Source organism: Perognathus longimembris, chromosome 11, assembly GCF_023159225.1.
Source record: "Perognathus longimembris pacificus isolate PPM17 chromosome 11, ASM2315922v1, whole genome shotgun sequence".
NCBI classification, from domain to species: Eukaryota; Metazoa; Chordata; class Mammalia; order Rodentia; family Heteromyidae; genus Perognathus; species Perognathus longimembris.
This window is the reverse complement of record NC_063171.1, coordinates 20,970,652-20,995,574: the sequence shown is the minus strand read 5'-3', so window position 1 is coordinate 20,995,574 and position 24,923 is coordinate 20,970,652. Positions and strand designations below refer to the sequence as shown.

General features: G+C 41.8%; 1 protein-coding gene across 9 annotated transcripts in view; it reads left to right on the top strand.

The window, feature by feature from the left end:
- Cacna1e (calcium voltage-gated channel subunit alpha1 E) overlaps positions 1-24,923 on the top strand; it is a 314,229-nt gene that overhangs the window by 5,215 nt on the left and 284,091 nt on the right. For all 9 annotated transcript variants that reach the window (XR_007212661.1, XM_048358274.1, XM_048358273.1 and 6 more), the window contains exons 2-3: positions 23,615-23,720; positions 24,475-24,614. Coding sequence is in view for 8 of the 9 variants with exons in the window: in XM_048358274.1 (XP_048214231.1) it covers positions 23,615-23,720; positions 24,475-24,614 (246 nt within the window). In the remaining variant the exon portion in view is untranslated. The remainder of the gene's footprint in view (positions 1-23,614; positions 23,721-24,474; positions 24,615-24,923) is intronic.

Genomic DNA, 24,923 nt, shown 5'->3' with positions numbered 1-24,923 from the left:
TCTGCTCTGGTTGCCACTAAATGTATAGCACCTTGCAGGATAGTAAACTGTAGCTTTGGTGAGCTTTTAGGAATGATGCAAGTCTAGTGAGTCTTGATTAGGAGAGAGGTGGGAGCTAACAAGGAGGAAGCCTGGAACTATATCTTATTTTTACATGGTACAGGCAAGCTCCATGCTTCTATATACCTGTAGAGAAACTATGACTGTAGCTGGCACTAAGGCTGTAGGGTAAAAGTCTTTTGTTGATGTTCCTAAGACACTTTCTGAATTGTCTGTTTGCTTTGATCTTGATAAGAGGTATGGGTAATATTTCCTCTGGAAGCCTAGAGCAAGACAGATATGGGAATCATTTGTAATTGGGATCTGGCCTGGGATGTGAGTTACAGTGAAGGAGTTTGGCATAAATAAAATGACTTGAAGATAGTGACTAATATATCTTGGATGTGATAGTTTTGTCTATTGTATATATGTCATTATTTTCCTACCTTCCAGAAATTGTCAGCCCTAGATAGGCAAATTATACACTATGAATTAAAGGAAGAGAAGGAGGAGAAGGAGGAAGGAGAAGAAGAGGAGGAAGGAAAAGAGGAGGAGATTAATAGGCATAGAACTTCTCTTTTCCTCCTAAAAATCCAGACTCTGGAATTATTAGCTCCACCCAAAATTGCTTATCTCCCTTTAGCCATTGCTGTACAGAATATAGATGGTTTCCCCCCTCAAACTCTGTTCCTTGTTATGGGAACATCTGTTTTCTTTTAGTCTTCACACTCTTAGTTAACACCAAAGTGAACCAAGTGCCTGTGGCTCATGCCTGTCATCTTAGCTACCAGGAGGCTGAGATCTGATGATTGAGGTTCTAAGTCAGCCTGGTCAGGAAAAGTCCACAAGACTCTTATCTCCAATTAGCCAGCAGAAGGCTGGAAGTGGAGCTGTGGCTCACGTGGTAGAACACCATCCTTGAGGGGAAAAAAAGGTAAGAGACAGTGCCTAGGCTCTGAGCTCAAGTCCTAGTACTGACATTCAAAAATAAACAACCTATTAGAAATGACTAAAGTAGCTAGGCATTGCCAGCCTCAGCAGAAAAATCCCTGTAAGATCTTATTTCCAATTAACTACTTAAAAACCAGAAGTGGACTGTGGCTCAAAGTGGTAGAGCAGTAGCCTTGAACAAAAGAGCTCAGCAACAGCACCCATGAGTTCAAGCCTCGCAACTTAAAAAAAAAATAAACAACAACAACAAAAACCCAACTAAAGTGGGTTCAGATTTGCTGAACTATCAACTCTGGCAAACTCTCTGGCTCCATGTGTTTGAGTAGCAGATTGGTAGATGGCCTGGTACACAGCGACACAGAGCAGGGCTGCCTGGCAAGATGCACTCACCATACACCAAAGCCTTGCCGTTCCATCCAGTTGTTCCAAGGCCACCTGCCATGCTGCTTGCTGGTGGGATTTATCACTGACCGCAAAGACATAAAGAGGGAATCTAAGTGCAGCTGTAATTAATACCCTTTTAGTCAAGGAGACATGCCAGTCTTTTGTCTTTTGGCCTAGTCTTCCACTCATCTTTTCTTCTTTCTATATTCTCCCTCTCTCATTTTTTGGCTCAGTCTTTGTGAATAATTCATTGCATGTGTGGGTTTCTCCAAGAGTTTACAGAAAAAAGATGGTCGTCTTCCTTATGGATATTATCAAGATCTCTTGTAAATGGCCAGCTTTAGCAGTCAACCTTTTCTTCCTAAGTCCTCTGTGGGACAGTGATGCAGGGAAAGGTAGCTAGAGTAAAGACAGGGATATTTTAATGTGTTTCCTCATCTCTTTCATAATGTCTGCCTCTTTCCCAGCCCTGTTACATTTGGGTACCCCATAAACATGCAGCTCCTCCCTCCCCAACTTAGAGATCATGGTTAACTAGAAGTTGTTTATGTCCCTCACTATGTATCACTGAGTCTTCTTGTCATCTTGAGTTGTTTTTTTTTTTTTTTTTTCCCATGCTGATAAATGCTGAACCATCAAGCGAAGAAGCAGGCTTTGTCAAACATTCCAAGTTCCAGTGTAAAGTCAACTAGAAGCTGGGGGTGGAGAATGTGGACCCAGGCGTTACTGTGTAACTCCCTTTCCCCATTAGGACTACTGCAGCCAGTGTGTGCTTTCTCAAACAGTCCTTTTCAAAGAAGGACAGCAATAACAGAGACTTGGATAATTTTTATTTCTATCTTCTAACACTGCACTGAAACAACTCATATGTGAACTTACTAGTCATGTTTCCAGCATCAGTCTTAACTAAGGTCAGAAACACAGCACAAAAATTTAAGTTCCCTCAATCTAGGGGTCTCTTGAAGCCTATTTCTGCGAGGTACACTTCCTATGGTGTATCTTTGTTTATGGACTATTCCAGATATGTTCCTTAATTTATATTCCTGCATCTTTGGCTAGTCTTTGGCTAGGGATGAGCTCTGTGTCCCTAAATCTGGAAACCAAGGAGCTTAGGGATATCTGGTATGTCCCTAAGGTAAGATGAACCATGTTAAGGAGAGTGGGACTTAAAAAAACAAAACCTGTCAGTTATCCTTTGTAGAGCAGTGGCTACTTCTTAGGAACAATGTCTCCCTCCGCTTCCTCCCTTTTCTCTCTCATCTCCACCTCTTCTTCCTTTTGTGTGTGTGTGTGTGTGTGTGTGTGTGTGTGTGTGTGTGTGTGTGTGTGTGTGTGTGTGTGTATGTAGTGTTAGGGATAGAATCGCAGCATGGTAAGGCATGCATTCTACCATTGAGATACTTCCTCAGCCCTCTTATTTTATTTTGAGCTCTGAATTTGTAGGATTAAACCATTCTACTATTAGTCCTCTGTATATTCAAAAAGGAAGGTAGGGGCCTGAAACAGACCTATGTTCATAGCTGTAGATCATTTTACAAACAGATAAGCAGGGCTTGGGAATACAATACCCATTAAGGCTTCAGCCACAGGCTCTTGTGGTCCACTCTTGTCTCAAGGAGCTTCAGAAAGACACACTGGTATCGAGGTAGGATATTTTTTGTCTCTGTAATTGATATAAATCACTTTTGCTACTTTGCATACTTTTGTGGCTAACTTATTTTTGTGAATGCCTTTGGTCCTGTTTCACATTTGCTGCTTTTTATTACATCTCTGGAGACTTTGTAAAGCTTCCTTCTTTCAAATGTGTCTTTATGTCTTCCTCTTAAGGAAAAGGAAAGGAATAAAATAAGACATGGCTTGGTGGTAGATAATGGGAGAGAGAAAAAGATGAAATGTTGAGGTCAGTGCCGTGAATGGAACTTTGCTAGTGACTGGATTTGGATATTACTCCCATTGCAAAGGTGCCAGTGGGCCTAGACCTGAGTGGAGGCTGTGAAAATGAATCTTCACTCATCCTTCCTAGCCTTCAGCTTAGTTGTAGTTTGAAAGTGTTCAAACTTTTCTGTGCTTCTTTCTCAATTTCCACACTATTGTCTCATGGGGCTGGTCAGAGTCAAAAAGCATGAAATGAATTTTCAACACTTACTAACATCCTGGCAATTTCCAGCTGTGTGCTGTTGGGAACTATTTTGCTACCATTCTGTCAGCCACCACTCCTTTCAGCAGGGGATTTCAATCAACATCAAAGCTAATTTCTCATTTAGTTGTCAGATGTATGGACTCTGCCTGTCCCACCATTGGCTCTCAAACTTCATTGTATTTTACACTCACCTGGAGGGCTTGTTAGAAGATAGATCACTGCACCTCAAGATACTATCCCAGTGGATCTGAAGGGGGAGGGCTGAGAATTCTCATTCATCACAAGTTCCCAAATGACACTGATCCTGTTGGTCTCAGGGCTGTGGTCTGAGAACCACTTACTGCTCCATGTGATTTTGTTCTCTGCTTAGAAAGGTCTTTAGAGAAGACAGTCTTGCAAATGTTGAGGATAATTCCCATGTTCAGTCTCTCCTTTACTGGCCTGAAGTTGTGAATTCACTAACTTTGGGCTCAGGTAGTAAGGCATCATCATGCTCAAGTTAGTTTATCTTGTTCCTTCTGGCCTTATAGTGGAGAACAGGCTCCTCTGAAATTGGACATCCCCTTTTAATTCCAGTATATAGCACAGTGTGGACACAGGGTAAGCATTTGGTATGTGCATTCAGGATTTTGTTGAGTGATTTATAATTAAATTAGCTACTATCAATGTAACAAACATCAGCAATGTGCCTACTATATGCCTAGTGTTGTCCTGGAGGACTGGGTATGGCTCTTGGTAGTATGAGGCAGTATGAGGTAGTGTGGATGGCTTCTAGGTAGCTAAGGATCATCACCTAGGACCTAGAAAGTTATAAAAGACAAGCCTTCCCTACTTCATAATGTTGCTCAGGATTACTGTAGTTTCTGTATTAACTAGTATGAGATTTTCCTACTGCTAAAGAAAACATACAGTATTAATTAACTGGCTTCTTTTTAAAGCTTTTTAAAAATAAATTATTTATTTATTGTCAAAGTATTGTACAGAGGGGTTACAGTTTCATATGTAAGGGAGTGAGTACATATCTTATCAAACTCGTTACCTCCTTCGTTTTCCTCCTACCTCCTCAGTTCCCTCCTCACCCTCCACCAAGTTGTACAGTTTGTTTACAGCATATTGTCTTGTAAGTATTGCTGTTGCATTGGTTTACCTTTTATCCTTTGTCTCTTTATTTTGGTGTTTCCTTTCTCTAGTTCCGATAAGTGTACATACAATGCCTAGGGTACCAAAGTCAGTTACAGTGACATCAGGTGTAAAACCATGGGGAAGAATGACAAAAGAAAAAGGCATAATTACATATGGTACACTAAAAATAACAACAACAAAAAAGATAAACCACTTATTTCCATAACTTGGATTGTGCTGTGATAAACATAGTTGTGCTGGTAGCTTTAGTGTGGTCTTACCTGTAATCCTTTGGATAAATGCCCAAAAACAGGGTTGCTGGGTCACAGGGGAGCTCTTATGTTTAGCCTTTTGAGGAACCTCCACATTGCTTTCCAGAGTGGTTGGACAAGTTTACACTCCCACTAACAGTGTAGTACGGTTCCCTTTTGGCCACATCACCACCAGCATCCGTTGCTGTTAGTTTTCTTAATAATGGGCATTCTTACTGGAGTGAGGTGGAATCTCAATGTTGTTTTAATTTGCATTTCTTTTATGGACAGTGATGTTGAGCACTTCTTCATGTGCCTCTTGGCCATTCTCATTTCCTCTTCAAAGAAGTCTCTCTTTAAGTCTTTTAGCTGACATTTTTTGTTGTAAAGACCATCTTATTCATTTCCACCCAGAGATCTATAGTACAATGACAATTGAGATCTGTAATGATGGCCTAGGCACCCAGAATGTGGTGGCACTATGTGTATTTACCAAGAAAGCACTCATTATATTATGTTTGACATAGTTTAAATGGTATGTGTACTTCATTGCACAGTCTTTGAGTTTTTTTTTTACAAATTATAAGCCTTGTGGATATATAAAGTAGCTGTTTATCACATTGTTATTTGCTAATTTGTTTATTAATTATTTGTTAATTTGTCACATTCACCAAAACTTTCTTTTCCAGCTACACCAGGTGAAAGATTTGTCACATTGTTCCAGAAATCAGTTCTTTCAATTCTAGAAATACTGTAGAATTGGAGATGAACTCTGGTATGATTTTCATGTCATCAGGTAGTGGTTAGAACAAAGTCATTATTTTTAAAATGCAGTGATAGCTCAGCAGGCTTTAGATTTGCTGGGAAAGTTTCCAAGCTGGTGAGCTTGTATTACACCTACCTGGGTGTGCTTGTTTTTGTGGGCTAACCTTGAAAATGAGCCCCCGTGACTTCCAAGAGAGCTTTCAACAGGCATCTCAGCAGAACATCATCTGACAATGATACTTTCCCTAACTTCACTTTGAATGATCCAACCTTTGTGCTTGGATCTTGTTTTGGTATTCTTTTATTCCCCCATCTCCTTTCTCCTTGATCAAGATTAGAATATAGTGCACTACAACTGCTCAGTTTTAGGGTGATAATCTTCAGTTTCCCAAGGGTCAGTCCTAAACTGTTTAGAACTTGAGAGTGGGGAAGCACCTGCGGCATCTAGATGATTCTTTTGGGAGTTCTGGCACCCTTCTAGTGCAGCATTTATTTGTTTTCCTTATTAGAATAATGATTCTAATGGCACACTCTCTCTAGAAAATCCACATACAATTTTGCATTCCATTTGAGAGGTCTGTGAATGATAATTTAAAAATTATTGTTAAAAGACTTCCTACATTGTGGGATGTTGGGCTATACAAACATGGCAGAAATGCTTTGTGAAGTTTGTTCTAGTCTGTCAACCAGACTAATCCTAATCATTCTAACCAAAGAGCCTTAACTCTTCTCTTATTACCTGAATAGATGACTGTCATATACGTTGAGTGACAAATTTCTCTTCTGAGGAATGAAAAGTTGACTTGCATCTCCCTAAGCTTCTATTTGCTTTGTTTGGCCCCAATGGTTTCTGTTCTGTAAAGTAATACTGACCAAACTGACTTCTTATTTACTTAATACTCCTAGACCATGGTATGCTCCTGTTGACAAGAACTTTGTGTGATATGTATTTTTAATATGTGTTTTTTAATTTAATATGGGAGTCACTGGCTTCATGTTCTCTTTGAGCACTTGCTATATGGCTAATGTGATTGAGAACTAGATTTTATTTGGTTTTGATTTAATCTTAGAATGCCACATATGGCTAGTGGCTACTGTACAATATAGAACAGGAAGAGAAGATAATGAACCAGAAAATCTAAAGTCTCCTTTAGTCTCTGTTTTTTTTTTTCTTAACTATATAGCTGGATGAGTTTCTGTTGGTATGACATGCAGGTCTTCTCATGAACCTGCCTTCAACCCTACAGTCACCATTTCCCTAGCTCTTCTAAGCAGCAAATGAATCCTCTTGCAGGATTTTGTGCCTTTTCACTTGCTGCTGTACTTGAAGACACTATGAAGCCTGCCTTGATTTCTCTGGGCAGATGATACCAACTCTTTCCTTTCTTATCCCATAGGATACCTTTACTTATTAATTTTCTGTTCTATTTTTTCACATTTTTATTAGCATCAATTAGTTGTATAAGAAAGTTTCATTTTGACATGTCCACACATGCATACAATGTATCTTGATCAGACAGTCCTCCAACTTCACTCTCCTTCATTCTCTCTCCAAGCTTCCCAAATCCATCTCAGTAAGTTTGGTTGTTCCAGTTTCACATATGCACAAAAAGCATGTTGACCATATCCACTTTCCTTCTTCCTCTGTTTTCCCGCTTTCTCACCATTACCTGCACTCTGAATGGGATCTGTTTTTCCTTTCTGTTATTCATTTATAGTATAGGTTCATTGTTCAAAAAGGTTTAAGTATGGTATTTTACACATGCCCATACAGTATTTTATTCTAACACTTACCACACATAGCTTTCTTACTGGTTTAAAAATCCCTGCAAAGGGGAGAGGCTATTTTCAGTTTTTTAATTACCAGATGTGGAACAGTACCTATTGACATTAGCATTTAACTTGTTTCCTTAAAAGAATTTAAGTTGTAATTGCTGTTTTTAGTAATGATGTTCTATTTCTAAGTAGAAATTATCATCAGCTAAAACCCTTGGATTTTGTTAATATGAATTGATGACAATTGTTTTCCCTCTGTTCTTGTTCTCTTTAATTTTTGAATCCAGATTCATCACAGTTTGGGGTATTTTTTATCTGCTTTTCTGTAGGGATCCTTTCCAGAGTGGAACAGGGAGCTAATATTCATTAAGTGTCCACCAAATTTCAGACTGTTTGTATGTAAACAACCCAGTAGTCCAGTGAGACAGATGTTACTGCCCATACTTTTTTTTTTTTTTTTTTTTTTTTTTTTTTTTTTTTTTTGGCCAGTCCTGGGCCTTGGACTCAGGGCCTGAGCACTGTCCCTGGCTTCTTCCCGCTCAAGGCTAGCACTCTGCCACTTGAGCCACAGCGCCGCTTCTGGCCATTTTCTGTATATGTGGTGCTGGGGAATCGAACCTAGGGCCTCGGGTATCCGAGGCAGGCACTCTTGCCACTAGGCTATATCCCCAGCCCCCCATACTTTAAATGGTAAGAAACTGAGGCTAAAGAAAAGCAAGTCACCACCAGAGAGTTTCAGTGCTTTCTGCGAGGAATTGTCTCTGGACTTAGCTGTTTGATAGTGCTCCTCAATCTGAGGTCCCTGTCATAGGAGGACCTGGTAAGCGTGTGCTTTATGCCTTCATCCAAATAACTAGTAAAGTCAGGTTAAAATTGATTATTCCCTTCTGCTTATCATCGGAGTGATAATCAATGCACATTGACAGTGGGGTTTTTCTCAAATTCTCTGAAGTGTGCTTTAACCAACTGACAGTTCTCTATTTTGTCTGTAAAATGATTGCGGGAGATACCCTTGTCACGTGCTTAACTGAAATCAATACCTACTTTTATGACTATTTCATGTCTATTTTAAGCTAGAGCTTTCTCCAAAGCTCACTTTAGGTATCGTTTTCAGGAACTCAGACAGTATTTTATTTCTTTCCTAGACAATAAAAGACTTCAGGAGTTGAAGGGGTATTAGCCATTGTCAAGTTCAATGCCCCATTGATGAAAGTTCTGGATTTTCAGGCTTTACCTGGAACCACTTGAATATCATTGTGAAAGATATGAATTCTGCATTCAAATCTCAGTACTGCCTCTGCCGCCTAGCTGCATGCCTCTGTTGCCTAGCTGCTTGCCTCAGTTTATTCTGCTTAATCTTGCTGTTCCCTGATCCCTCAGACATAAAATGCAAATAGTAATTTTACCTGTAGAGTGGAGGTTGGAGGATTTTTTTAGAAAATGCATACCAACTGCACAGGAGAGTGCTTGGCATATAGTAAACTGAGAATAATAATTCTTAGTTATTAGTATCTGGTTAATTATGTATGATTCAATGTTAAACATCCGCAGCCAAGTTTTCTCCTTTAACAATGCTGTCTTCTTCTAGACTGTTAGCAGGTTTCTTTCTTTCTTCCTTTTTTCATGGTTGAACACTCCCTTTAATTGTAATTTTTATTGCACATGATTCTTAGTTTTTTTTTTTTTTTAAATGCCAGTATTAGGGTCTGAACTCAAGGCCTTGTGATCTTGCCTGCTTTTTTTCAGTCAAGGCTAGTGCTTTATTGCTTGAGCCACTATTCCTGACTTATTTGCTAGTTAATTGGAGATAAATCTTATTTATTTATTTATTTATATTTTAGCCTAAGCTCACTTTGAACTATGATCCTCAGATCTCAGCCTTCTAAGTAGCTAGGATTACAGGCATGAGCCATCAGCACCAGGCTTCTTAGCAGGTTTCTTTCCGGAGTGTTGGCAGTACTGTTCATATGTGACAAAAGCCTTGTAACCTTCGTGCAGGTCTTCTGAGCTCCTTGACCCTCGAGGTCTTCACTTATGAGATGGAGCCCAATTTTCATGCTTTCTTAAGCTTCTCAGACTGTTTAAAGGTCAGCATCAGCTAACAGGCAGTCCTTCATAAACATGTCAGGATTTAATACAGTGCTAGTTTGATAGGTTCATAAAAAATATCTAAAGTTTTTTGGGCATTTACAGTTTCCCAGATTACCACACTCAATAGGTCCCATAGACATCTTTATTGCATTTATTTCTCATGATAAGTCTAGCTTTATACTTTCTTGATTTCTGCATTTCACAGTTGGAGGGTTAAGGCATGGAGAGGTGAACTTATTTACCCAGACTGTGCAGCACGTGAGGGTTAGAGGCCTGATCATAGTCAGGCTCAGCTAGTTTTATTTATATGAGCTCCTTTGTTCTTCTCAAAGTTATTGGTATTTCATTTTTTTAACTGGGTTAGTATTGTTAAACCAATTTCTTTTTATTTCTTTATTGTTGAAGTGGAGTATAGAGGGATTACAGTTTCCCCTCTGACATTTCATTTTTAAAATAAAATATAAAATATTGACATTAAAACATGTCTTTTACATATTTCTAATACCAATATTATACCAACATATGCACTTAGATTTATAATTCAGAGAAAGGGAAAAAAAAGGAAACCCTTATGAGACACAATTTACCTAGCAAGATTTTGACCAAAGTAGACCAGATATTTAAAACCACCAACAGCCTTGAACAAACTCACTTGGTTTAGTTTGGTAGCCAGGCATTTCAAATGGTTTGATTTATGGCATAGGGAAAGATCCCAGGGAGAGAGTCTCTGCTTGGCCCCTGAGAAGATTTTCTCAAGGGTTGTAGTTTTCCAAACTAACCACTCTCTTCCACTCAACTTCCTTGGATATTTAAGGCCTCTGTCTTTGTTCCATCAGACAGAGAGTAAGGATTGTGTCCCATGAGGACACAATCTAGAGGAAGGTTCTGAAAAAACTGGAGTGCTGTGTATGGAGAGGGAAGCTCTATGGCCTCCAGCCCTGGAGGTTTGCCAAATGAGTTCACGAAGGGCATTTTACCTGTGGGATCTGGGGACTGGTGTGCTTGGCAGTGAATTAGAATGTGCCAGTTGGCACCTGGAGGTCAGACAGAAGCCTCTGAAGGAATGAGAGAGTGGGGCTAAAAAGTTTAAGGAACTGTCTCTTCTTTCTGTTCACTTTGGATGGGATTTGCATGGGAATTTGTATTTGTGAAATAACAGCCATATGGATGCAAAATGATGCATGTGTTCTTCTGATCTGTTGATAAGAGGAGCAGTTGAAGGACGTGGGTTTGTCTGGAGGTGGATGGGGTGTATGTGGTCACATGAGGAGGGGGCAGACTGAGATCTGAACATTTTGACAAGAGAATGCTTCTTTCTTATAGACAGTTTTGTGTGTGTGTGTGTGTGTGTGTGTGTGTGTGTGTATTTATTTTGAGATCACCATCTGCCCTCCCCTCTCCCCCCATAAAAGGAGTATTGATAAGGATGTTACATCTTTGGGTAATTTCTTTCCCTAACAACAATAAGAAGGTAACAAATGCCCTTTCTGAATGTACAGGTGCAGGAAAATAGCTTATTTTCATCAAAGGTATCATTGGACAGACTCAAGAGAGTGAAGAAATCAATTTTGTCATAGTATAGCTGTCTGTAAGCTTTCCACACTTCTGCTTGGAAGAAGTGGGGTCCCTGAGCTTTTGTGCTCAAGGTCAGTACTCTATCACTTGAGCCACAGCTCTCCTTTGGGCTTTTTGGTGTTACTTGGAGGTAAGAGTCTCACAGACATTGTTGCCAGGGCTGGCTTCTAACTATGATTCTCAGAACTCAGCCTCCTGAGTAGCTTGGATTACAAGCATGACCCACCAGTGCCTGGCCTAGCTTTATTTATCTTTATCACACAATTCTGGAAATATTTTATGGAGACTATCATCCAGGGCTGCATAGTTTCCGCTTTTACATCTCAGTATGAATTCCTGGGAATGGTTGGAAAAAACTAACTTCACTGAATGCTTATTGTATAATAAGCACTCTGCAATGTGTTTTGGGGTCATTTATAATCCATTCTAGCCCTGTGTAAAGTGGATATTGTTATTATCAGTTTACAGATGGGTTTCTTAGGCCTACAGGTCCATGTGACCAGACTAACACTGAGATCTCCTTTCTTTGTATCACAATGTCTTGCATCAGACAGAAGACTGTCAGGCTACTTTTCTCCAATAAGCGAATCTTTTCGGCAGGACACTGTGCACTGCCTGTCTGTATTTATGACACCTATTGGGTCTGTGGCTAGCCCCATAGAAGAGGAGAGGGTTAGTAGTTGGAAAAAGAGCAAAGGTCTCTTACCCATCCTCAAATATATCAGGAAAGCAATGGAATGAGAATGTTGGTTAGGATCTGGGATCTCAGTTTTCCTCCTTTCTCTAAATTTCTGCTGTCACACTACTTTCATCATGTTGCACAGGGCCTTTATTTGAAATGCCCATTTTACGTTCAAAATTGACAAGTGAAGGCCATTTTCTTCTTTCTAGTCTTCAAAAAAGCCTCCTGTCAGTCCCGTGTGTTATAGGGTACCTATCATGTGAGTCCCAGTGTGGAGGTGGTAGCTTTCATGACTTTTTCTTGAACTTTCACTGATTAAATACTTCTGTTTTTGCAGCTTTTTTAAGGAAATGGGGGCTGGGGGTGGAAGGGAGGCTGCAGAAAATTCACTTCTTGATAGATTGTAGGAAAGGTGTATGGTAGGTTTATGGAAAAGCACCCTGTGTTCACCCATGAGGCTACTATTATGAGGATTTGAACCTTTTGCTGGCCATGTAGTAGGAAGTTTTTAGCCGATTCAGCTGGTCCTGTAGCTCCTTTCCTTAGAAATATGTCTTTGGGCTTTTAGATACTTTCAAAGTGTTCCTAGGTGGTCAGGATTTCCAATATGAATGCTATTGTTGGATGTCCTCATTAGTAGCTTTACCACAAGTGACTTATTTCAATAGTAATAATGGGTGGTCATCTTTTCTTCCCCTTTTCCCTTCTGTCCTAGGATAATAGTTACAGAAACTCAAGAGAAACAATGATCAAAACCTTACTTGGTGTAAGAAAGCTGAATTCAAGACCTTAAGGAATTCGTCATACCTCTCAGTAAATGGCAGGTCAAAGACTAGAACCTAAAGCTCCTGGGTTTTCTAGTGTGAAATGACAAGGGTTCCTTTCATCACATTTCCCCCCACCACCACTTTGTGCCCTTCCTGTGGTCAGTAATCTTCCCTCTAGCTCTTTCATCTTCTGGGACTTTCTTATCTTTTTATTAGTTATCAAGAATGTGTTTAGGGTTACTTCTTATGGGGCACAGAGGACTGGATGTAAGGATTATAATTAATAAGAAAGCACTTTAAGAAAGTCATAATGGGCAAGAGAATAATAATCCATAAGAATGAAAGCTGCCTTTTATGAATCCAGTGAGAATGGAAAACAGTGATTCAAAACAATGGTACTTTCCCCAAAGTACTATATGCAGTGACAGCATGGGACTCAATAGGCAGTGAACTTCTACCTAGGTCTCAGCAGATGGGAGAATAGATGGATGTCCAGACAGGCACTCATCTCAGAGTGTGTACTAGATTTTTCGGTGGTCCCAGGATAGGTAAACTATACAGACTATACCTTAGTAGAGATGCTTTTTGAGAACAATTGAATAGTCCAAGAAATAAGCTAACATAAAAAGATTTCTTTTATATAGATTTCTACATTTTAGCTAGGAAGTCAGGGAGTTTTATCTGATTGTTCTGATTATTCTTAAGATTTTCTGCACCTGTAAATGAGAATGTTGGAGTAGCTAGTAGAACTCTAAAGTGCCTTCCAGTCCTCCCCTATATGCTTCAGGGATTCATTTTTTTCAACTGCTATTGAACCTGATTTGAGGACACACTAACTTGTATGGCCTGTAGCACCAAAAGCAGTTTTGGTGCTATGAATTTGAATCAGTGTGGGGATTTCTAGAAATGCTGAATCCCACACTGCTGCCAAGACAAACCAGAATTTCTGGAGGTGGGAAATGGTATCCTTATTTTTTTTAATTTTAATTTTGGTGCTACTGGGTTTGGAACTTACGACCTCAAACTTGTTTGGCTTGCTTGATACCCTACTATTTGAGTCATGCCTCAAGCCCAGCTTTTTTGTTATTTTGGAGATGGAAACTTATGGACTTGTTTCCTTGGATTGGCTGTGAGCCACAATCCTCTGAATTTCAGTCTCTTGAGTAGCTAGGATTACAGGCATGAGCCAGTCATTGGTGCCAAGTTTATATCCTTTTTTAAAAAAATAAAATTGGCCAGGCCTGAAACTTGAACTCAGGGCACAGGCATTGTCCTGGAGCTTTTTTGCTCAGGGCTAGTGCTCTACCATTTGAGCTATAGCTCTACTTCCATTATTTTTGGTGGTTAGTTGGAGATAAGAGTCTCAGGGACTTTACTGCTTGGGATTGCTTTGAATTGCTATCCTCAGATCTCAGCCTCCTAAGTAGCTAGAATTAGAGGTGTGTGCCCCCAGCTTTGGCATATCCTTAATTTTCAAAGCATGTCTGGTTGTTTTCAGCTAAGGCTGAGATATACAATGATCTTCTAGATCAAGAGGTGGGTCTGCTTGCTTATATTTCTTTTATGTGTGCTGTTGTAAAATAGCTTGAGTTTCTTGGACATCTAGGATTAGCTTGAGAGAATAAGGTAATTAATTTATGTATGACACTATATTGGAAAAATCATTTACCTATGGCTATTTCTCGCATACGTCTGGCTGCATAGATAACAGCCTTCTGCAACTAGGGCAATGTTCTAGATATCCTGAAGACAGGTCTAGGCAAAGGGGAAACTTGATACTAAGGGAAGAGTCATACTTGCTCAGGGGGCCCTTGAGTCAGTGACTGAAAACTCCTTGGCCTTGCTTCCTACTGATTAGCTAACCCCTTATGCATGGGATGGTTGACTTAGTAGGCAACTATCAAATGCAGGAATATTTTCATTAATATCTCTGACAACTCCTAGAGACGTTGTATGGTGGGACTAACATGTCTTAGCTCTTGAGTATCCTTTATGTATGTCTATCCTAGAGTTTGTGTCCACTGATAAAAATTGGCAACCTGAAATTGGCCATGGAGAGAGTAATGGCACCATAAAAAATGGCAAATGCTGTATGGACCTTTTCTCCCTGATGTTAAGTATTTATTAATGCCACACTTCACTTACCTACTTACCAAAATAATCCATTCAGTTGTGGACCAGATGAAGTTCTTTTCCGTATTTCTCCAGATCTGCATTGAGGTGGGACTTATCATCTGCAACAAACTAAAACCAAGACAAAATAAAGTCTCAGCTGTCAATCAGAAGCTAGCTCTTTGAGTATTTGAAAGCAACTGTGATGTCTCTTGATTCTTCCCTTTCCACACTGAGCATCTGTTGTTCATTCAACATTTTCTCATGTACTTTGCAGGCTCAGCAGGTGTTTTTGAACACTGGGGTACAGTTGCAGTTTTCAAACAAAACCAAAAATTCCCAGAAATGGTCTGTGAACTCTTTCACAAAGCCTACCTTTTTTTCTGTACATATTCTGAGCACCATCTTACCCCCTCCTCCCCTATAATGTGAGTGTTGATACAAGTATAGTACAGTCTTGGGTGTGGCTGACAATGGTAGCTCACAGTCTTTCCCAAAAGTATATGTTGTTGTTGGCAGACTCTTCATCGCTCAGATATATTAGTGTTATCAAACAGAAATTTCAGTTTCTGAAATAGTTAATTTCGCTATTGTTGTGTTGTTTTCTTTGACTAGCTTTTAGTGTTCCTTGTTTCATTTTTCTCTTTTCTATGGTGCTCAGTCATTTGTATCGGATCACCCAAACAGTGTGTCAGATGACAAGTGTTTTAAGTCCATGCATGATCCAGTAGACACATAAATGAATTTGTTAAGATTTTTCCAGCTGACTGTTACTAAAAGGGGCATAGGAGCAAAAATTAGAGGAAACAGAGATGTCTTGATTCTCAGAACCAATACATCCCTTTCTTTGGGAACTAGATGTGGGCGGGTCTGGATCTGACTGTCCCGGAAGTTTAATTGCCCCTTCCTCAGATTGCCAAAGTAGCAATGATTTCAGTGACTTTCTATAGAGGCCAGGGTCATGTGAGTTAGGTTGAGTTCTCTGATCTAAAGGGCATTATAGATGGGACATGGTTTAATAATCAAAGAGTAATAATGCTGAGGACCCTGTGTTTTGAGTAACTGAGTTCATGGACCCCTGTAAGGGAGACAGAATTATTCTGACAAAGTTCTCTCAGGGGTTCTTTGCCTTTGTATTTTATTTCTTTCCTCACCTTTCATTCATTAGGTTTTAAGTGTTTAGGAGTAGGTGTAATGGCATTTCTATCTTCTTGATATGAGATAGAGAGAGAGAGAGAGAGAGAGAGGGTATGCTCAGGCTTGCCTGTCAGATGGTGGATTGAACAGAGGCAGCTGTTGTCATGGTGATGGCAGGTTGCATCCCACCACCATGGAAACTAAAGTTAAAAAACTGATGTTAAGGCTGGAAGTCACGTGAGGCGTTTTTGTTTTGTGTTAAAGAAAGAAAAGGGGTTTGGTGTTTCAATCTGATACACACATACATATTGTTTAAAGACAAGACTGGATTGTGAGAAATGCAATAAGGCAATGAAATGGGACAACATGGAGTTTGCAGAGGCTGTTTTATTTTTCTTCATGTAAACAGCACAGTCTTCCTGCCATGGGTGGGAGGCCATGGTGGGAGAGGGAAGGAAAGGCAGTGTGTTTCTCAGGTTTGCAGCCAGGGTTGTGCACTGACAACAGTCACATGGAGAGCTTTAGCTCCAGATCCCCACCTTTTTCTTCTTTTTTTTGGGGGGGGGGGCAGTCCTGGGGCTTGGACTCAGGACCTGAGCACTGGCTTCTTTTTGCTCAAGGCCAGCACTCTACCACTTGAGCCACAGTGCCACTTCTGGCCGTTTTCTGTATATGTGGTGCTGGGGGATTGAATTGCCCAGGGCCTCATGTATATGAGGCAAGCACTCTTGCCACTATGCCATATCCCCAGCCCCACCCCCCCCCCACCTTTTCCTTCTGTGCTGGGCCTGGGGCTTGAATGAAGGGTCTAGGAGCTGTTCCTGAGCATTTTTTGCTCAAGGCTAGCAGTCTACCATTTGACTCATAGATGTACTTTTGGCTTTCTTTGGAGTAGTTTTATTGGAGAAAAGATCCCCATGGACTTTTCTACCTGGGCTTGCTTCAAACTGTGATCCTCAGGCCTCAGCCTCCTGAGAAGCAAGGATTACAGGTGTGAGCCACTGGCTTCCAGCTGGCTTGATTCCTTGAACGGTAACATGTAGTTCATCATTTGCTAATCAGGCAGGGACAGAGACTGCAAACTTAAATGAGAGGATTGAGAAAGGAGATGAAAATGGAGTTGATATGGTATGATGGTGCTGAGACATTCCCTTGCAAAGGTGGCTGATCCTGGGCCTGTTCTAAAAGGGCTGGTCTGCATCTGCCTTTCAGACTGAGGGCTGAAGAATTTACTCATGTCATATGTAGATGAGCCAAGAGATGAAGATGCTTGTAAGAATATCTGCTTGTAGGAAGGGTAAGGAAGATCTGGAGGGTTGCAGACATGCACTGTTGGAGCGATGGCTTGCAGTAGTGGCTATGTATGTGGTTTAGGTACAAGGCCTATCTCTTTGATATTAGTTGTCCCTCCTAGACAGATGTGTTTATCTCAGTGGTCTCTGGAGAAGGGGACATGATCTCATCAGCATGATCTCACTCTATTTTCATCAGGACCTATAGGAGCCGGAGTTGGACTTTTGTGGTAGTTCAACCCCTCCAGTTTTTAGTTCTGGCCTTGGGTGTGATTAATGTCTCCTCTAATCACTGGGAGAGATTGCATCAGAGCCATCAGCTTCATAAATCCTCCGGTGGGGGACTGGTGTTCAGATGTTCTTTCCATATTCCCAGGAGATTCTGAGCCAAATGTCTTTGCTGTCTCCTGGGTGACCCATTACCATAATTTTCTTTTAAATTCTTTATCAGTATGGGGCTCTTCAGTGACAGCCCCTGGCTGCAGCCAGCTCAGCCCCCTCCTGGAGGCTGTGACCACTAACAGATGCTTTCTTCAAAGCTTTGAGCCACAGCAGATGCTTTAAGATTGATTTAGTAGGATAATAAAAGTGACTGTGCATTTGTCTAGTACCCTACCATTTCAGAGGGCTTTAATATTCATGTGTCATTCTAGGCATTGATCTTTTCATATTTGTGATTTGTTCTTTGGGAATAGAGGGTGGTGTCCCACCCCTGACTTGAGCACTGTGTTGGGATAACTTTTACAGTAAGAATCTTCACTGCTAAGTTAACATTTCTCCACTCCCATCCAGATCTAGAGGAAGATCTTTTTTTCCAATAGCATAGAGGCCTCAAGTAGTATTTCACTGTCATTCACATTTACACTGTCACTTTGAGATTTTAGAGATTTTGAGGAAAATACAGAGTAGACAACATACTCAACTTCCCCCAACTATCGCCTTTGTGTGCAAGTGAGGGAGGGGGGGGAATGGCATCTAGACCATCTTCAGAGACTGTTACATCACTTTGAACTCAACATCCTCAAATGAAAATTGAAAGAAGAGCCTTGTTGTAGGGAGATAGTTCTGGGTCTGGAGAGGAGGAATGGGAAATGGCTAAAGGCTGAGATATTTCTCCATGGAGACTGGCTTTTCTGAGAAGTACCCAGCAGTTTCTGGGAAGTGCCAGAGTGACCACAGTTTACTTCCACAGAAGCATGGTCTCCATTAGGTCTGGAATCAGAAGAGAGCACAGCATTATGTTGACCTACCTGTCCCTAGTGGCTCTGCAGAGCCCTCATAGTATATCCAATCTCCTATGTAGTGATGTCAGAGGCTCTGGATGAGACAATTGAGAGCAGACAAGTCTGGGGCAGCACCTGGTGGCCTTAGGGATGCATCACCAAGGATACCCTACATTTACTGTCTGTATCCTGAGCCCATCCCAGACAGATCCATGCTTCCACCTCTCAAGGTGAGAGGCAGGATAGAGCCAGCTGTGATTGTCTTACAGGAGAAAGGCTGAGCTCCAGATCAGATCCCCAGGGTTCTGTTGGCAAGCAGATCAAGTACCCCACCTCCCCACATCCCTAAGCCAGCCTTCTCCCTTGCCCAGCATTCCATGCTCAAGAAGGAATTGAACAAATGGCAAGTATGCAGGCCCAGCAGCCCTTGCTCAAATTAGCTGTGTTGCTAAGGAAACAAAGTCAACTGGTTGAAGGAAGGAGCATTGGGTAAAGGAGATAAATCAATAAGTGAACCTATTTTTACCATTTCCCTAATGATTGTCTTGAAGCTGCTAGTCAGAGAAGGGGGATGGAGAGCCGCAGTGACACATCCTCATTAATGGCTCAGAGGGAGAGATGAGTGAGCAAAGGGGTTTTGGAGGAGAAGGCAGGAAAGTTTATGAAGTCAGGCCCCTGGCTAGCAGATAGGGAAGTGGAGGGGAGGCCTCTTTACAGGCTTCAGAGCACTTTCATGGTCATTTTCTCACTCAGACCGGTCTGTCCTTATTTGTTCTCAGGCAATTAATCCTCTCAGATAGCGTGCATTGCTTTTCCTGACTGTTAGCATCCTCCTTATCTCAGGTTGAGGTGGTTGTGTGTGTGTGTTTGTGTGTGTGTGTGTGTGTTTAATTACATATAGCTTTAATTGATTGTTAACTGACATATAAATTCATACATTATAACATTCAGGCAACAGATAAAGGAGTGAAAGAAGAAAGTGAAAATAGCCCTGCCAACCTGACTCTACTCATTATCCTTCCAGTAAGACAGAATTCTGCCATCCCCCCCCTTTGCTCTCTTACTCTCTTTCAACATTAAAGGAATCTTCTGGTTTATTTTCTCTTTCTTTTTAATATATAATATATGCTCAGAGTATACAGTACAGAAAGTTCAGCTGGGTATACAGTGTAAAGAGAATTTGGGACATCTTTTAAAAGATGCCTCTGGCTCCGCTTCCCTAGTACACAGTAGAAGCTCAGTCAATATGAAATGAGGAGGGGATGAAGATGAGGTGTCCTTTAAAGAACCAGCCCTATTGAGGAACTATTATAAAGGCAGTTGTACTCTTTCCCTCCAACTCAAGACAGGTTCTTGCTATTCATTTATCAATTGATAACTAATTTATTAAGTAATAGTTGGTGGATGTTCACTATGCACAGTGCTGAACACCAGGGTTGATCAAGATGGACAAAACCTCTGCTCTCTGATCCCAGGCTTTGCTGTCTCTTAGCTCCATTTGTTCAAGATTTCAAACCACAAACAATCTGGACTCCAGGGATGGATGTTCTTCTCCAAAATATGCTTAGTATAAGATACAGTATCTAATAGATTGTATCTGGGGGCAAAAAGAATCACATTCCTGCACAGACTCTCATACTGTCCCTGACTATGATTGCCATGAAGAGGAATATTCTTTGAGGCCATGGCTACATGGAGCAGCTTTTGACCTATCAAGTCACACCTGTGTGTCACCTGTGAGGTGTATTAGCTTAATTTGTGGGCTGGTATCAGCAGTGCAGGCTCTTTCCTTTGGAGATGGAACAGAGCCTTTGCTGTTGGGCTTAGAGTTCTGCTAGCAGGAAGAAAGGGAATCAGCCTGCAAAGGCAGGAGTGATCTCGAGAGAGGGACTGCATTGCCTTTATAATAGCTTCTCAATAGGGCTAGTACTTCAGGGGGCAACTCACCTCACTTCTTTCTTCATTTAAAATTGATTGAGTTTCTACAGGTACCTGGGGCTCTGCTAATCACTGCTAGTGAAGATATGAATGTAACATCTGCTTTCAAGATGGGAAGAGACAGGAGAAAGAAAAATGCAATAGGTAATGCAAAGAGGAGTGACAAAGAGACAATTCACAAAGTGACTTTGCAGCTTGGGCTTGACTTATGACCAGGAAGAAGAAAGGCTGATGGGAATTGATGCTATAAGACTAAGATGTTGATTCCCACTCTATGTTTTTAGATTTTTAATGTACAGAAATGTTTCTCTGAAAAGGTCCTTAGACATCACAGAGAAAACTTAGCTGGGGGAAGAAGTGGAAATAGGGTCTTTTCAGAACCCAGGAGTCATTAACACCCATCTCTTGGTTCTGGTTTTGGGGTTGGTAGCACCAGTTTTGAGACCTTATGACTTTTTAGCCTTCTAGATACGTGGCCAGTCACAGAATGGCCAAAAGGTCCTTTCCGAGGCTCCTCTTATGTCCCTGACATAATTATCAGTGTTGGTACCTCCTGGTCAAGTGGCGTTTAGAGGTCCTAGCCATAAGGAGCCATAGAGTGAGACCTTCTGGCTAAAAAGAGGCAGGTGTTCAGGCAGTGAGGTGTGGGAGCAGTAGAGAGCCATAGCGCCCCATGCAGATGTCAGTGGGCAGATCACCTTCAGAGGGGTATAGCTGCCTTTACCTGATGCTGAACTTGAGAGTTTACCTACTTGGATGTCTGTGGTTTATTCCCTTCCGGCTTTTTTGGTGGAGAAGATGCAACCCTAAAAAGCAATTACAGACCAAAGGTGTCCCTGGAGAGCTAGTGACGTCTGTAGTCTGAATGGGAAAGTGCTCCTTTGCATCCCCAGGGCTCCTTAGCTGTACTCAGCAGGTTTCATGAGAATGGCTGGCCAGGTGGGTCCCATATGCTTGTGAACAATTTTATTAGGGCATGGGGGAGGCATTCATTTTACTACAGTCAGAGCCAAATGCTCCTCTTATTCCCCCACTCCTGTGGATGGACAGGAAAACTTGCCCTTTGTACAGAGTTCTCAAGTATGTTCTTTTGATGTCATTCTCAAGAGAAATACTTGATAAAAAGGTCCAGGTTGTGCTGTGTCCTATTCCTACCTCTGTGTGTATATGTGTGTGTGTGTGTGTGTGTGTGTGTGTGTGTGTGTATGTGTATGTGTAGGGTAAATACCTCATTCAGCAGTACTAGTGTGTGTGTGTGTGTGTGTGTGTGTGTGTGTGTGTGTGTGTGTGTGTGTGTGGAGAAGGTGGATACTGAATGCAGTAGTACTAAAGGTTCCAAGAGTCCTACTGGGAAGAAACCTACTTAACTCTACTTAACCCAGGATTTCCCTCATTTATGTGATACAGGTTCCTCTAGTGCTAGTATTGTGGCCTATATTATAACAATGCTGCTGGAAACGCACTTCAATTCTGTTGTCATTAAGCAAGGACTTGTGGCCATGTTTTCAGACCTCTTTCTAGACATTCTCCCTGACATGTTTTCAATAAAGGACATGGAGTCCTCCCATCTTCCTCTTGTCAGATGGTTCTTGGGATTCTTGGCCTGTGTTTGGGGTTTTGTGGGATACTGGCTATGGTGTTGGTCTCTGGTCATCATTCTTCCTTTGTCTAGAGCTTTTAGTTAGAGCTGGTCATGAGAGGGGGTGTACTCTCTCAGTAATCAGTGGCCTTGGTGGGTGATGTGTTGTAAGGGGCTTTGTCTGAGAAGGTAGGCATGCAAGCTAGGTGAATGCATATGGTGGGTTTAACTTTTGAAATGTACCTACTATCCAGATAATTTGGAGTAGGAGGGTTGCCCAGTGGGACTGAAGGACTTTTCTGTGGTGAGACTCCTTCTGTCTTGTACAGGCATGAAGGGATCGGGAGGCAATGGTCTGGCTTAGAGGTCCTGTGAGGGCTTTCCAGACCTAGGGCTGAGGGCAGAGAAACAGAGGTTCCTAGGGAAGGGGAGCTATGTGAGTGCTGGAAGAGTGTGGGAAGGAATCATGGCCAGCTGCTGGAGAATTCACGTGACTCAGGGAGGAGATGGCGCTGACACATGGGAAGTACAAGGACTTCAGGTGCACACACAGCCAGCCACCACCTCCTGCAGCTTTCTGGGCAATTGGTAGCCTATTCACACTAGTCACCTCTTATTTGGCCTCTACTTACAGAATGCCCTGTGCCTTACCCCTTCTGAGAGATGCCTTTGTTATTGATACAACTAATGGAAGAGATGGGATAGGAAGCATAAGGAGATATATTTATTATTTCCCTTCTGTACTGGGAAAGAAGACTGTAGATACTGTGCCACACACAGCTGGCCCATCTCTGTGGGAAGATAGAGTAATGGTTGCTGCCTTTCCTTCTCCTTTGCCAGATCATCTATTCTCTCCTGCCTAGACTCCAGAATGCTAGAGTGCAAGTTGCTGGGAGAGGCCAGCAATAGCAGTTGTCTTGTGTTTGTCATAACAATAGTTACAGAATGAAATCTTAACATGCAGACAGATGACTGGCTCTAGAAAGGAGCCAGTGTTTCCCCCTCTTTCTATCAATCTCCCCACCTCCCCTGAGCTTGCAGTGCAGGAGTCAGGATTCTGGGTTTGAGTCATAGTCCTGTTTTTCAAAAAGGCACAGGGAGCCCCTCAAATGTGCTCAGAAAAATATAACAGATAAAAAGCTTGCATTCATTTGATTTTCAGTTTGGCTTCTAGAGGCTGGACTTTGCCTTGATGGATTTTGACTCAGGCTATGCCTTATTGTTAACTATAGATACAAAAACTTAGGGAAGAAGGTGGAAAAATGCAAGCTGCTTCTGGCTCCTTGGTGTGTTTCCTGCTAAGACAAAAGGTGGCTCAAATGGGGAGAATGGCTTCTTTTTCCAGGGTGTGTGATTCCCAGAAGGCAGACTGTCCCAGCTGGGTCAAAAGGCATTGCTATATAGCCCATGAGCCTGATAATCGAGAAGTGGAATCTGCTATAGCATTCACTTTTTCTTCTGCCCACATCCCCAGTTCATTCCTGCATTTTGACTTTATATTCACTCAGTACCTGGAGTATCCACCTCATATCCATCTCTATTATTCATAGGCTACTTCCTTTTCTCGGAGAAGATGTTTTGTGTCCACAAACTAATCCTAAATGTCTAAATAGCTTTTTCATGTTCTCAGAACCAGACACTTCCCTGCCTACCTGCTTGCTGAGGTAAATCATACAAACTACAAAGCACAGTGGGAGCAGATAAAGTATGTGTGTTTCTGTTCCTGGCTATCTCAGATACTTTATCTGTCTCTCTTGGATGGACTTGTTCCTTAACTCCTCCTTTCCCACGCCCTTTGAATACATGATCCTGGCCACCATTATTGCCAATTGTATCGTCTTGGCCTTGGAGCAGCATCTCCCTGAGGATGACAAGACCCCGATGTCCCGAAGACTGGTATGTATGCTCCTTCCTGCCCTCCGCCCCATTTCCTATATCCTTGGCTTCATTACCCTCCCTCTGCCCCTCTTTCCTGCCCCTCCTCTTCCAGGAGTTGGTTTGTTCTTTGCTGAGGGACAAGTTAGCCACAAACCCCAATGGGACTCACAGATAAAAGAGGGCATTGCAAACACTTGTGTGTTCACCACATAGCAGCTAGATATGAGGGCCATTTGCTTTGCTCTTCTTTCCTGAGGGAATTTCAAAGTGAGAGGAAAAAGGGAGGGCAAAGGAGAAGAGGGAAGAAGCTGAAAGCTTGAGTGTATTGGTGGTTGTGAACTTGCTAAATGTTGATGACCATATTCTCCCTAAAGGAATGATTCACATGTCTAATCTATTCCCCAGGAGAGAGCAAATAAATTATTTGAAATCTATATATGTGAGTGAGTGGCTCCAGGCTGAAATTTCTACCTGTACAAAGACCAGTGATGGAGAAGACATGCCTTCTCTTGGCAAAGTCAGGGCCATCAGGAACTATCACAGGAGAGAAGTCTAGTCCCTGGCGTTACCACATATCTGTGCATTTTTACCACTGGCCCCCTTGCTCTGTGTGCTCCACAGAAAACCCATAGGCCTGGGTCTCCTTTGTCCTCCAGCCCATTTCTACCTGTGCTGGGGCAGGCTTCACACAGACATCCAGGATATACTCTGGCCTGTGTTTGATAAAGCACAGTCTTCCTCTTACTGGTGCTTTTGTTTCTTATCTTTACAGGAGAAAACAGAACCATATTTCATTGGGATTTTCTGCTTTGAAGCTGGGATCAAAATTGTGGCCCTGGGGTTCATCTTCCATAAGGGTTCATATCTCCGCAATGGCTGGAATGTCATGGACTTTATTGTGGTCCTCAGTGGGTGAGTCTTTTTCCTTGTTCTCTCGTGTGTGTGTGTGTGTGTGTGTGTGTGTGTGTGTGTGTGTGTGTGCATGTGCACGCAATGGCTGGAGCAGAGAACTTAGAGGTGGAAAGGCACCAGACCGTGGAGTAGAGTCAGAAGAAGAAGTTCAAGGATAAAATTCCCCCAGGGGGCTAGATTATAGAGGAGGAGTTGGGAATACATTAGGCATTTGTGCTGAATCTCCTTCTCTATGGAAATGTGTGTGGCTTTAGGCAAAGGCCATGGGATACTTAGGAAGGTCTAGCTTCCCCATCTCTGCATGGCTAA